The 15,000-nt window shown below is 45.1% G+C and overlaps 1 protein-coding gene across 6 annotated transcripts in view; it reads right to left on the bottom strand.

Annotated features, from left to right (window-relative positions):
- Positions 1-15,000, bottom strand: part of SPATA22 (spermatogenesis associated 22) — an 82,471-nt gene that overhangs the window by 38,468 nt on the left and 29,003 nt on the right. For 3 of the 6 annotated variants that reach the window (XM_085882122.1, XM_085882128.1, XM_085882138.1), the window contains exons 7-8: positions 4,706-4,803; positions 4,176-4,593 (exon numbers count right to left, since the gene is read on the bottom strand). In XM_085882122.1, the coding sequence (XP_085738248.1) occupies positions 4,402-4,593; positions 4,706-4,803 (290 nt within the window). In that variant the 3' untranslated portion in view covers positions 4,176-4,401. Of the gene's footprint in view, positions 1-4,174; positions 4,594-4,705; positions 4,804-15,000 lie in introns of those variants that run through there. The other 3 variants (XM_085882104.1, XM_085882112.1, XM_085882094.1) reach the window with 2 other exon arrangements.

Here is a 15,000-nt window from a genome sequence, read left to right as displayed (position 1 = left end):
ACCAATTACAAAATTAAGAGTACAAAGGTCAAGGTCGAGGTCATGAAAAGGTCAAAATTGTCATTTTGCCATCGTGCGGTCGATTTTTTTATTAATCCAATTTGCATGCAACCAATGCCAAAATGTTGTGAATTCAATGCCCAATCTTGTGATATACGATATGACAGGAAATTTAATGTTTTTAAGCCATCATAACACATATGAGATGGCAGATGTGGTATGGGATTAAATACCCTCACAAACAACGGTTTCGGGGGGGGGGGGGCAAAAAGTAGCATTGGCGAAGGTATGCGCTCTACTGAGTGCCCCTTCTAGTTTTTTTAAGTTTTGGTCGTGTTCATAACGTGTTGGTCATATGCATAACATATGACGGGCACAGAACGTTTCGTTGTCTTATTGATAACTTGTACCAACGAATGCTTAGCCTGTTGTCGGCGTTCACAACCTATGCCCAATGATAGTTTAACTTAGGCATAGCGCGCTGCACGTATCGCCGACGAACTCGTGGCATAGCCTGTTAAAAACCTGCCGCATGCCAATTTAAATCATAACCGCCTGAGAATTGGAAGTGTCAACCACGCAGTCACACCTTGACGATTTAGCCAGCGTATGCCGACCTATGAAAAATGTGTCGAAAATGCTGGCACACGTCGAATACAGTATGGGTAAGTTGTGTATACGTTAAGAGCACGATGAAGTACGCTGTCATATTTCCTGGTACGTCTGGTACGTCGTAAAATTTCAAGCATGCTGAAAATTTTACGACCTACTCGCCGTATGGCTCACACGTTCCGCTACGCTGGGAATAAGTTGTAGGCACGATTTGCGATCGTTGACACACGTCGACACAAGTTCCTTGTAAGTTACTCATGAGTCGAAACACGTCGAGGTAATGTTTAGCATACCCGAAACTTATTTTCTCCAAGGCACATTTTCTTTTTTTCTCCTTGGCTCCGTAAAGGCACGTGACGAAATATCTGAAGTTGTTGTTTTTTTATTTTTATTTTTTTTTTAGTCTATTTTTTTGGTCTATCTATTTTAGTTTAAAATATATTCGGACATTTGCTTTTAAGTTTCGACGTGACAATATCCTCGAAAATATTCACAGAGAATATTCACAGAGGAGGAACTAAGAATAAGACATGAGCAAACTGAAGAGGCAATCGGACGTGACGTAACGGCACGTGACGAAATATCGGAAGTTATTGTTTTTTTTTAAACGCTGCCAATACGCCATTATACGGTAGCTGTAAATTAAAAACACGTTCAGAAAGTTTTGTGGTCGTCCGGAAGACGTCAAATCAATACGTCTACATACGTCAATACGTGTTGGAGGTACGTTACACATAGGTTCAAAGCACGTTACTCATATGTCAGAAATAAGTTTTGGGTATGCTAAGCATTACCTCGACGTGTTTCGACTTGTGAGTAACTTACAAGTAACGTGCCTCGACATGTGTCAACGATCGCATAACGTCCCTCGACGTGTGTCAACGATCGTGTGACGTGCCTACAACACGTTACTCATAGGTTATAAATAAGTTTCGGGTAAGCTAATCATTACCTCGACGTGTTTCGACTTATGAGTAACTTACAAGTGACGTGTGTCAACGATCGCATAACGTGCCTACAACTTATGGCCAGCATAGCGGAACGTGAGTCATACGCTGGCATACGTCGTAAAATTTCAAGCATGCTAAAATTTGAGGACAACCGCAAAGTACAACGATGAAAGCCAGCATACTATGACGTATGGCAGTGTTTTTCAGCTTGCTCTTAATGTTATCAAAACTTACCCATAACGTATTCGACGTGTGCCAGCGTTTTAGACAAATTTTTCATAAGTCGGCATACGCTGGCTAAATCGTCAAGGTGTGACAGCACCTTTAGTGCATGTGCAGTTTTATGCTTCAGTTCCCTGAACAGCCCAGCTCTGCCATTCAGCCTGGCCCTGCGACTCTGGTGAATGGTATTCAGTGTCCCTTGAGACAAAATTCTTCTTCGTCCTATGGTGAGTTCCAAGACATCTCCCAGCCACATCAAGCATGGTGGTCTTGAAGGCACTCCACAACTCTTCAGGATCCCCCAAAGCACCCAGGCCCCCAAAATCCCCACTCAGCCTGTTTGCAAACTCCTCAGCTACCCTCTCATCCTTGAGCTTGCCAACATCCAGCCTAGGCTAGGATGGTACCATTCTCCTGGATTTAAGCTGCAACTTCAGAATTGCGACAATAAGCGTGTGGACAGTATTGAGGAAGTGAGCACTCCGGTAGACCCTGCAGTTCTGGATCATGCTCCAGTGACCATCAATGAGCACATGGTCAACCTCCTTTGCCACACTGCCAGCGTTGGAATACCAAGTCCAGCGATGAGTCTGTGGGCGCTGAAACCATGAACCAGCCACCCGAAGTCCATGACTTCTTGCAAAGTCAAGTAACTTAGTGCTATTCTGGTTCACAGTTCCTGACCCATGGGGACCAACACACGTCTCATAACCATCCCAATTAGTTCTAGTCGATGCATTGAAATCCCCGAAGATGACAAGAGTATCTCGAGACCAGGGACATGACACCCAAGAAGTGACGAATCATTTGTCTCATAATACGCTAGTTGACCGGTGTTACCTCAATTATCATTGGAGTCAGCTTATTGGACACAGCTACAGCAATGCCTTGGACATGGTAACCATCAGAGCGACCAGACAAATAGTAGGTGTAACCACCCTACTACGATCTCGCCGCAGTCCAGTCTCAACCTCAGAGAGTGCTGCAATACCGATGTCCAAACGCTTGAGCTCATATGATAACAGAGACAGGTGATCATCCTCTCTTAAGGATAAGACATTCCAGGCACCCACCCGAAGGGACCGCCTCAGGTTAACCCAAGGAGACCGCCGTCTGGTGGAAGACACCTCAGCACCACCCCAACACACACTACCGCAATCTGACCCGGGAAGATTACCCCGTGGTTTCCCTCCTGTCATCAAAGATTGGGGGTCCCGAAGGCTTTGCCCCATTCCCGTCATCTGGTGAGCTGCACTGCGAAGAGAAGCTGCACAGGAGGTACTCCCACGGAGTCGGTTTTCAGGTTTAAAAAAATATTTTTGAATGGTTTGCAGAATGAAGGTTTTACGGTGGCTGGACTACAAACCTGCCACGAACCTCCAAATAAAAAGTAACCCAACTGCAGGAGGATGTCCACAGACACCGTTGGCCACTAGATATGGATGGCCGTTGGCTCACAAGCAGCTCCTCCACCCTTTGACAGGTTTTGTTCTTCATCCCGTCGGGTGTCCATATATCCTTTGAAACACCAGGATGACAGTTTATAGCTGGGTCAGGATTCAAATCCAGGCAAGACAGCAACTAGAAGTATGCTTTCTACATCACAAACACATGATGGGCTGCCAATAATAATGAGGCATGATGTGCTGTGGTGTGGTTGGGGGAGTGGATTACTTATAACATAATTCCTTAACATCCCGTTTAATATCAACCACAACATTCAGCCTCTTAAAGAAATCTCAAAATGAAACAAATGTCATCTTGGTCCTCTGCACTTGGTGCCAGAACCATCAATTATCTGATTACATTTCAATTTGAATGATTGTTGTTTTTTGGTGGCACCTTTGGTGTGGAGGCATTATGTTTTTGGGTTGTCCGTCCATCCGGACTTTCGTTTACGCGATAACTCAAGAAGCAAATTGTAGAATTTCATCAAACTTGGTACAAAGGTAAAGTTAGACAGGGCAATTAACTGATTAGATTTTGGGCCAGATATGATAAAGGTCAAGGGTCAAATATGTCAATACTCAAGTGTTTGTGCGGGAGAGCGGAGGAATACCCGTCGACTGCGCGCAGTCGAATTACTCTAGTTTATCAATAATGTCATTTTTGTAGATCGTATCCACCACTCTTCAAATTTTGTGGCCATGCACAGCCATCTCTGTCAATTTTTGCCATCTTTTTCAGTACAATACTGCATATCTGGAATATTTTGATGCAGTAAATATGAGTTCTATTGTGATCAAAAGTGCACAAAAGGAAGAGTAAATTTAAGGATATGCAGGTCAGAGTGGGTTTTTAAGGGCATAGGATTTTGATTGAACATCATTTAATAATACTTCAAATCCACCACAACCTCCTCCTCCCACCCCCACACCCCCTCAGTACAATTCCCTCCCCCAACCCCCAAATAATATGCACAGGGCCCTTGATTAGAGCACAGGCACTTGTTCTACAAACAAAATAGTAACAGTACATTTTAAACCCATATCAAAATGGTGGTAAACTTGAAAGGGCCATTTTAATCTATTGATCTCATCCAGAAATTCCCATTGAAGCCTTCCTTTCCACCTCTCTATCAATATCAAAAGAAGCAGAGCAAACATACCCCAGGGAGTTATGGCTCAGGAACATAACTGTGTTGTCGGTCCAGCACTGCCTGGCTAAAGGAGAGCAGTTGAGGCAGTGCAGACTGTTCAGTCGACGAGGCACGGCGCATGGAGTAACAAAGGAGTCGTCCTGACGTACTGTCCCAGGAACCGACAACACGCTGTAGGAGGCCACGGGTTGGACGATGAAGTGGCCGGTCCTTGGAAGAAGTGGAGAGAATAGGTGTGGGAATGAGAGGTTTCAGAGCAAAATGGCTGAGCTATTAAAAAAAAAAAAGTGGAAATGGAGGGCTGGATCAGATCACAACAAACCGTTTCATAGAAGATGGCCTGGACAAAATGGGCTCCCTCTCTAAGAGTGAAACGTTTGGCCACCCCATCGACATCTATCACAGCAGAGTCCAGCACTCCTGGGGGAAAGAAAGCCTGGCATTTGCTCATTCTGTTAGAATTAACAGTTTAGGGTTCTTCCACTTTCCTCAAACCATGAACACAAAGCACCTTTATCACAGGTAGGCATCCGCATCACCTCAAAAACAAGTGTACATGCGAGACGAGCTTAAAGGAGCACAGAGGACAATGGGGAATTCTGTCTACGTTCCCATATAAGGACACCATCCCATAACATTGCACAACACTAAAGTGGTGTTTCAAGTATGACTTCCGAATGAAAATCGAGCAGCAAAAAGCCATTTGGCTCATAAGTCCTGACTCGGCTCCAGCACATCCTCAGGCCTTCCAAATGTAGATCTCCCTGGATACAGATATTCAATAAAACAGTAAAATCACATTTTGGTGAAACTGCAGGGACAATTCATGATGTATTGTTCACTTGTCAAACATTTTAAACCTCTGCAAAACAGGTGGAAGCTTTTTAATGAAACTTGGCAGTAATCAAGCTGTCGGGTCATTCTCCAATTCCTCAACTCCTATTTGATCATTGTGGGGTCATGTGTGGCAAAAGCCTTTTCATCCATTGCACAAATATATACGAGCCGAAGCTTGTCAAAATACGACAGAAAATCATTTGTGTATTAATATCTGGAAGAAGAAAAGAAAGAAGAGAATATCGGACACCCTCCCCCCTGAGAAGCAAAGTTGGTGTTCTTAAGGATGTGGATGACAGTGACAGGAAAATAAATAAATATGGGACGACATCCCATCGCCAACGATGGGGTCAGTGGGGCCTGGGGGGTTGTTGGGGAAAAAGCCTTTATCTTGACCAACCCCTGACTCCTCAGCATATTATCTATCTACTAGCCGAAACCCCGTCACAGACGGAGGATTCCGTTCATTCAACCACACTCACCAGCTCACACACACTCGAGGGACATGGACTGGACAGGGCGTGCTTGCCCCCGCCTACTCATTCCCCGCCCCTGCCACATTCCCCCCCACCTCCCACCCCCCGCCTTCAATTTGCTTACCCCCGCCCAAAAATTTAATCACCACGGCCCCGCCCCGCCTCTTCACTCCCCACCCCGCCTCTTCACTCCCCACCCCCGCCTCTTGATTCCCCACCCCACTTGCCCCCGGGCCCCCGCCCCTGTCCACCCCCTCACACTCAACCCCGCCTAATTCACCCCAGCCCCAGCCCACTCATCCGCCGCACCATTCCCCCCCCCCGTCTCCCACTTTCAATTTGCTTACCCCCACCCAAAAATTTGCTTACCTTGCCCCACGCCTCTTCACTCCCTGCCCCCGTCTCTTCATCTCCCCCCCCCGCCTCTTCACTCCCTGCCCCCGTCTCTTCACTCCTCGCCCCCGTCTCAATGAAAAGTGTTTATTCTACTTCAGAGTTGAAGTTTGACGATTGACACAATGTGCGATGCACTCTTACAGGTACGAAGTTTCTTTCAGTCCAGGTCACAGTACCAAGAAAAACGTAACGCGACCGCCAGGAAGAGCACAAAATTGGTCCTTCAGTATTAATATATAGAAGATACAATGTTTCTTGTTACATTTTTTGTGTCAAATTCACATTCTGAGGTAGTCACCATGTGCAGAAGAGGGTTTTACATTGCAGACGCTATTTTCGAGGAGTGGAATTACACCTCTCAGCGGTAACGGTCTGTCGACGGCAGACGTAATGACGTCAGCGAATGACCGATGATGTCATGACGTCCTGACTCCTCTCAGCGGTGACATCACACGTCGCCATGTAAACGAATGCAAAACGAAAAGTGTTTATTCTGCTTCAGAGTTGAAGTTTGACTATTGCCACTATGTGCGATGCACTCTTACAGGTACGAAGTTTCTTTCAGTCCAGGTCACAGTACCGAGAAAACGTAACGCGACCGCTCGGAGGAGCACAATATTGGTCCTTCAGTATTAATATATAGATAATTCCAGCATTCTCTGTGTGTGTGTGTCTGTGACCGCTGTTTCTCGACAACCACTGGTCCGATCTAATTGAAACTTGCCAGAAATATTGCTGGGGACCTGAGGATGTGCCTTTTCAAGGTTTGATATTAATCGGACAAGTGCTTCCCAAGTTATGGCCATTTATTTACCAAACCAATAACAAGACACATTGTTGCGTGGGCGTGGCCGATGGGGAAGGAAAGCTCAGCCGCATTCCCCATTACGGGTTACAACGTACGGGCTTCCGGATAATGATGACTTCGTGTATTCTAATAATTTCTCGATTTCTTATGCACATTTATCGATAAACACAATGCCCCAAGTTATGATCGTTTTCATGTTAGACGGTGCATAAATTTCGGTAACATCAGTGCTGGTATGCTCCGAACCAGGAAGTAAAAAAAATTTCTCTCTCTTCTCTTCTCTTTTTGTTTTTCCTTGCCACGACATTGCAAAAAGGTAAAATACGTTGGCGCTAATTGAATAATTGGGTATTAAAACTAAATTGCGAATAATCGTAACTGCGAATAATATGTGAACTTCCGGGCCACGCACGTACGGGCACGTGAGAGCGAAGAAACGGCCTGTATGGTTGTTGTTTGTTGCTCGCGGTTTGAATATTTATTTATGAATTTTTTTTTTATGGGCACGTACTAGTCGATCTATAATTCCAGGTGTGTGCGTGTGTGCGTGCGTGCGCGTGTGCGTGTGTGCGTGTGTGCGTGTGTGCGTGTGTGCGTGTGTGTGTGTGTGTGTGTGTGTGTGAGTGTGTGTGTGTGTGTGTGTGTGTGTGAGAGTGAGAGTGAGAGTGAGAGTGAGAGTGAGAGTGAGAGTGAGAGAGAGAGAGAGAGAGAGAGACCTCTGTTTCTCAACAACCACTGGTCCGATCTAATTGAAACTTGCCAGGCATTATGTTTGGGGACCTGAGTATGTGCCTTTTCAAGGTTTGATATTAATCAGACAAGTGCTTCCCAAGTTATGGCCATTTATTTACCAAACCAATGACAAGACTCGTTGCTGCGTCGGCATGGCCGATGGGGAAAGGGCGCCATTTAGTTACCGTGGCATAGGAGTGGCAATGGTCAATGGCAGCGAATGTCATGGCAAGCAAAGACAGGGAGGTAAAATTGATTTTTATTAACTCTGTGTGTGGAAGTATCACAGCAGTTGTTACTTCAATGCAAGCGATAATTCGTGAAATGCCTGTGAACATTCCGTACGGGCACGCACTACTTCCGGATAGTGATGACTTAATGTATTCAAATAATTTCTCGATTTCTTATGCGCATTTTTAGATAAACACAATGCCCCAATCCAGTCGTCGTTTACGAGAGTGAAGGAACAGCCTGTGTGGTTGTTTGAAAGTTTTTTTTGGGGGGGGGGTGCACGTACGGCCATGCACGTACGGGCACGCGAGAGCGAAGGAACGGCCTGTGTGGTTGTTTCTGGCATGCGGTTTGAAAGTTTTTTTTTCATGTACGGCCACGCACATACAGGCACGCGAGAGCGAAGGAACGGCCTGTGTGTTTGTTTCTGGTACACGGTTTGAAAGTTTTTTTTGGTTTGTTTTTTTTTGCACTTACGGCCACGCACGTATGGGCACGTACTCGTCTATTGAAATAGATAGCATAATAAAGAAAAAAACCCAGAAAAATATAAATAAGAACGATTATTATATTGAATTGAAAAAAAAAGAAAAGAAGGAATATAGAAGAGAACATCAGACACCCCCCCCCCTGGAGAAGCAAAGTTCGCTTGGAAGATCGGAATGGTTTGCACCTTGGAACTGCATCCCACGTCCAACTGACATCAGCGGGAGGTGGGGGAAGTTCTGGGGAAAAAAAATCTTTAAATCCAAAAGAATGGACCCCCTCTAAATCCATAAGCATAACAATGCCTTAGCATATTACAGGTAGAGTCCCTTTATAGAGAGAGTAGCGACATAGAGGGTCCGAAAAAATCTAGTCACGTGATTGCGTGGAGCCATTTTGAGTCCATCGCGGACAGGATCGGACGCATATCGGTCAGCGTTTTAACCTTCCCGCTGTACGCAGCGTTCTCATTCGTGTTTTACATCGATTTTATGAGAAAATGACAGGTTGTTGCGCCTTTGGGTGCACAGATCGAACGGAGAAGGGATTCAAGATGTATAGATTTCCATCAGATGCTAAAAGACGGAAAATCTGGGAGAAGAGAGTCAGTCGTGTTGGAGGGAAAGCAACTTCTTCGTCAGTTCTCTGTCAGGTCAGTGTGATGGTGGTCATGGTCCCATATGCGTATATTTGTGTGCTGTGAGTGAGACTGGCCTTTGCTTTGGCTTTCCAGGCTTGTTATCTATTGCTCGTGGATTAATTAGCACTTGAAGGGGAAGGCATCTTTATTTAAAATTAAGTTTGAGTTCGAGTCTTCGAGCTAGATCAATTAATATAGGGTCAAGATCATGTCTCCAAAGTCAGACTCAGACTCAAAGTCAAAGTCAAACCAAAGTCAAAACAAAGACGAATGAATGGAGAACGGGCTAACACGGCCCACTCTTCAAAGGCAGGGTTAGGGTCAACACTAACCCTAATTCTGACCCTAGCCCTAACCCTAAATCTAACCCGAACCCTAACTTTTAAGAGTAGGTTATACCAAAGATTTAAAATCTATTGGTGTAGGTGTAGACTGCCAGATCTCAGGATACTAAACAGGTCAACACCCCATAGAAGCATAGAAGGGAGCCCATCTAACTTCGGAGTGTAGAATGGTCGGGACTGGCTTTTACCTTCAGGGAATGAGGAAAACATGAGGGAAACATAAGGGAAATGAGGGAAACAGGGAATGAGGGGCCGGGTGGGGTGGGCGACTATTTTTGGTGGGATTAATATATGATCGGCAACATGCGGCAAAGTTTAGATTAATAATTTAAATATGAAAATTAAACAAACACAAATATATACCCACACACGATAAACAAGGTCAAACAACTGCGGAAATACAAAGATAACTCTTAACATTGTACATGTATAAGCAGGGAGGTGAGAGTTCGAGTCTCGCAATCGCCTCCCTGAAATTAAAATGAGGCTGAAATAAACAGCACGTGTACTTGTCTAGTTCATTCCTTCTTTGTTATGATTCTAAATGTTTGTGACTGTTAAATCACAACCAGCTCTGTGAATTTCTTCTTTATCATATGGCTCTTAGTTGTCATAAATCTTCTATTCCGTCATCTTCACATAATTTGTCCATTATCAACATGGAAAAGACCATTTCCATCTCTCATGCATAGAGAACATAATGGAATATACGGTTCAATGAACTATCGCCATACGGCGGCTCCGCACGCGCACCGCACTGAATGGACTCAAAATGGCGTCAAATCGTTAGTTGTCGCTACTCCCTCTATAAAGGGACTCTAATTACAGGGTGTTCCAAAAAGACTTGGACAACTTTTTTTTTGTATACCCTGTCAGGCTCGAATGAGAGCTAACACACAACGCACAGGAAGGGGGGCATGAGACACGAGGGGTGTGGGAAGGACAAAACAATGGGGAACAGAGACATTCGGAGATCTGGAGAAGGGAGAGGGATGGGGCGAGGAACACGGGGTATACAAGATGGACATTACAGGGACTTTCAGGAAGGAAAACAGGGAATTTGAAGGAGGTGGGTATGGGTTGGATTAACGTGGGTAGAAAAGATCGAGGATTTGGATAGGGGACGATAAGAGATGATGGTGAACAGCTGTTTTGAAGGCCTGGAGGAAGGAATGGGATTGAACAGAGTGAGGGACTTTATTCCAAATGTGGGGAAAAAGAGGAATGAATGAGTGAAGGTGAGCAGTGATTCGTGATTTTGGTAGTTTTACCAGAAGGGGGTTGTTGGCGGGCCTTGAGCGTCCTGCGGAAATATTGTTGTGGGCCGGGGTTTGGCGGCGATAAACGACCACTAGGTGGAGCAGTGGAGTCGTCTCCCACCGAACACCTGGAATTTAGGTCGTGACTCCTGGACAACTCCGAAAATTCACGGGTCATTTAGAGGACCGTGGTCGCCAATATTTTGACGGTGTGAGGTGGGGTCCCACTTGTCTAATTCCAATTTACCTAAGTACTCATGCTACCGGGGAAACCACACCCTTGGCCGACTTTGTCCGAATCGAGTCGCTATCATCAACTCGGATCCGGCGTAACTGAGTGGAAGTTTACGCCGCGCCGCGGCGCCGGACCAAATGCCAAAGCCGCGCCGGACCAAATGAACAATTTACGGCACGAACGGCTTTACTATTTCTCAATACGCACCTTGCTAGGCCAATGAAGGAAAGCACAGAAAATGAGCTGGTACATTTAACAATTGGGGTTTATTTTACAAAGAATAATTTAGGAGGGGAACAGAGAGCAGAGTTATCACGAATAAAAGGCAGGCAATGTACAATGAGCAAAAGCACTTAACAATCCTACTTAAAGACGGGGCCCACGGACACACACACACACACACACACACACACACACACACACACACACACACACACACACACACACACACACACACACACACACACACACACACACACACACACACACACACACACGCACACACACGCACACACACGAAACTGGACCCCGTGGATCTATTGGGTAGAGCCGGGCCGGGGTACCTGTCCCACCTCATGCGGTCACACCGACTCGAACCACCACGGTGGGACTCGAATCCACGACCCGAAGCCACAACCCTGGCTGCTTGGTCACCAGACTTTCACTCCAAAGGACCACAGACCGCTCCAACCACGACCGTCTGCAGAGCCCTTGTCGACAACCACTCAGCCACGACGACAGACCGCTCGGCAATCGCCACGATCTCCTCTCTCCCGAACCCTCATCCTCACAACCACTCTACTCTTCTGAGGTTGGAGGAGTCTCTTCTCCTCGCCACTCACCTCCTGATTGGATGAGGGGTTGTCGGATGACTCATTGTCACCTCCCGATTGGCTAGGGCGTGTGTGTCATGCTCGCCCTTCGCTCAAGGAAACGTCCATGCCCTGCCTTGGGGCGGAGCCTCGATCTGAGGCGATGGAGGCTCCGCCCACGCCTTCAGCCAAAACCACGTGGGCAATGGCGACCGGGTCGAGTGTGGGACGGTGGCGTTGTTGTAGTGGATGTAGTAGTTGTTGGTGTAGTTGTAAAAACCTAATCAAAAAAATAACTCGTAGCGCACACACGAATTACCATTAGACAGGAGGAGGGATTCTAACTGTACACAAACTTATCGAAATAACTGAACTACGGGGACTCTGGCTGTTTGTGTGCACAAGGTTTCAAAATCCGTAACAATATGCCGGGGCCAAATCGCAGACAGAGCAGGGGGGCGAGACTGGAGAGGAGACGGTAGAAGACAGAAAGACCACCGACCTGCCTGCGGTGAGAGAGTGAGAGACCCAAAGACTCAGCCTCATCGTGGGAGATATCAATGATCCAAAATGCCTTGGTTTTCACAGCATGAAGCCGAGAAAGGTGAGAGGCAGGAGCACCAGCCCAGAGGAGACAGCAGTACTCCATCAGGTTGCGGATGAAAGCTTGATATGTGGTCAGGAGCTCAGGTGGGCAAAGGTAGGACTTTGCACAATGGCGACTGGGCCATCATATACCAGTCGGCGACTGGCTTTGGAGGCTAGGTTGGAAATGTGGCTTTCCCAGGAAAGATCATTGCAGATAGTGAGACCCAGAAGCTTAAATGAAAGAACTTCTTCCAGAGGATTGTTGAAAAAATAGATGGGAGGGGTTTCTAAATGGTCCTTTTGGAGAGACATGGTGAGAGTGTGAGATTTGTCAGGATTGAAAGACATGTTCCATGTGTTGGACCAACTTGTGATTTTATCCAGATCTGCAGAGAGTGAAAAGGATGCTACTTGCCAATCTGAGGGATGACAGATGGTACGGCAGAGGGTGGAGTCATCAGCAAAGAGATGAGAGTCAGAGAGATCATTGATGAAAACCAGAAATAGAACAGGGCCCAGAACGCTGCCTTGAGGAACTCCAGCCTGGACAGGAAGAGGGGCCACACATTGACTGCGACAGGAGAGGAAGTTTGCGAGCCATGAGTGGAGATGGTCTTGGTTTATATATTTAGTACCACAAATGATGCAATGATACCCTTTGTTTTACATGATACAGAAACTCATAAAGTTTTCTTTATTTCCAGGTCTGGTGGTTTAATGTAAAAGAAAATAGTGACTCCACAGGAGAAAGCTCAGTTCAGCATAAAGGGGCACCCTACATATGTCGGTTAAAACCCGTCGGTACATAAAGGTATTTCTACCTTGAAAGCGAAAACCCATAAGATAATGTGCATGTGTGTGATTAATTTGTTTAACAAATTGGTGTCCCTTCATATTAACTTTGAGACCATTATGTGGTTCCTCCTAAGCCCACAAGGGTAGTACAGCATGCACACGAGACTTTTTTGAATGTGCCTTATTTTCTATCGTCTGGCATTTTCGAAAGGCCATGGAACGTCCCTTCTTTTCTATTGTTTGCCACATGGCACATACCATATAAAACGGGCCTTTTTTTATGTCCCTGGCATTTTCCCAAGAATGGAGTTACAATTTGACTACATTCCTTATTCTTTACTTCACTCAATATAATTAGCCAAACAGCAGAAAAAGTAAAGTTTAAGCTTTGGCAATTTCACATTTTCTTGTGTACACAGGGAGGAGGAGGAAACACAGGCTTGCTTCAAGTAAATATGCTTAGTTATAAGAATCACTAAATTCTTGGAAATTTTTAGATTTCACTCCAGGTTGACAATCAATCCACAAGCTCCAATGCTCACATCTGACGACAGATGTTGATTATCCACTTTAATTATTCCATGAGAGGCTATCATGAGACGCATGAAATCGCTCCAGGCTCCTAATTTCAAAACTATAGCACCTACAAAAGTGATTTGTACAGCGATTCGTAGGGAAGATCAGGCATTCGATGATATGAGTGAGGAAAGTGAAAAAAAATTTGAGTGCTTTATCTTACAGAAACCATTGTGACCTGTTCCAAGTTGAGGCATTGTTGAGCAAGAAACAAAATGGTGGCTTTAAGACCCCTGCGAGGTGACAACGGGCTTACCAAAATGGCATTCCGCCATCTTGTAAGGCTTTTTTTGTTTGCTTTTACGATGAGCATATCGTTAATTATCTTCAAAGGGGTTGTTTAAATTTACCCAAATACCCAAGTTTCATTCATGCACTCCCTTGGAGTTCCCTTGGTATGCATGCAAAAGTTTAGGCCTCCAGGTTTCATGATTTTAGAGTTATGGAGAACACACACACACACACACACACACACACACACACACACACACACACACACACACACACACACACACACACACACACACACACACACACACACACACACACACACACACACACACACACACACACACACACACACACACACACACACACACACACACTATTAATTGTACAGTATTGCAGCTATTCCTCAAATACAATACAATTTAAATGATTGCTGTAAATGATGTTAATTTCACAATATCCTATATTCAACTTCATTTAAATTGTAAACTTCAAAACATAGTTCCTTTACCGAAAGCAGTGGTTCTTAATCTTTTTACCACCACACCCCCTCTAGTAGTTGGTTCTTGCCTTCACACCCCCCCCCCCCCTTACATCTTCAGCCAAATGATTAAAAATCCCTCCTGAATCAAAAGGAAAAACTGAAAAAAATGCGTGTTTTTAGTCTTTTTATTGAACAAAGAATTCTGTATAAGCAACACTCATATACACAGCATATTTAATGAGATGACATTTAATGAGATACTTGACATTGCTTCTTAGCTACAAGATCTTGAATGCATGGTCAAATGCCAGAGAGAGCACAACGCAAGTCCCCTTCAACGTTCAGCTTATTTCTGTACTTGGTCTTGACATCAACGTGCGTGGAAAATGCAACTTCACAACAATACATTGATCCAAACATTGTCAGAATCCAAAGAGCTTGATGTGAGATCAAAGGGTAAACAGGAAGGCACGTGACCCAGAACGTCTCCAGATCCAGTTTTTTGAAGTTTTCTTCAGCCGAGGAGTTGAACTTTAACTCAAGAAACTCCTCTTGCACTTTGTCTGAAATATCAGCTACTTCACATTGAAATGGGTTCCCAATGAATTTCCAGGCTTCATGCTTCTCATCTACATCTGGAAAGCATCTGATGAATTCTGCTTTCAATTCAGTCAGATGAGTAATTAATTA

Source organism: Eptatretus burgeri, chromosome 1 (assembly GCF_056783735.1).
Source record: "Eptatretus burgeri isolate ZD-2024b chromosome 1, Ebu_testis_v1, whole genome shotgun sequence".
Taxonomy (NCBI): domain Eukaryota; kingdom Metazoa; phylum Chordata; class Myxini; order Myxiniformes; family Myxinidae; genus Eptatretus; species Eptatretus burgeri.
Note: the sequence above shows the minus strand (reverse complement) of the source record. Positions and strands in the feature narration are given on the sequence as shown.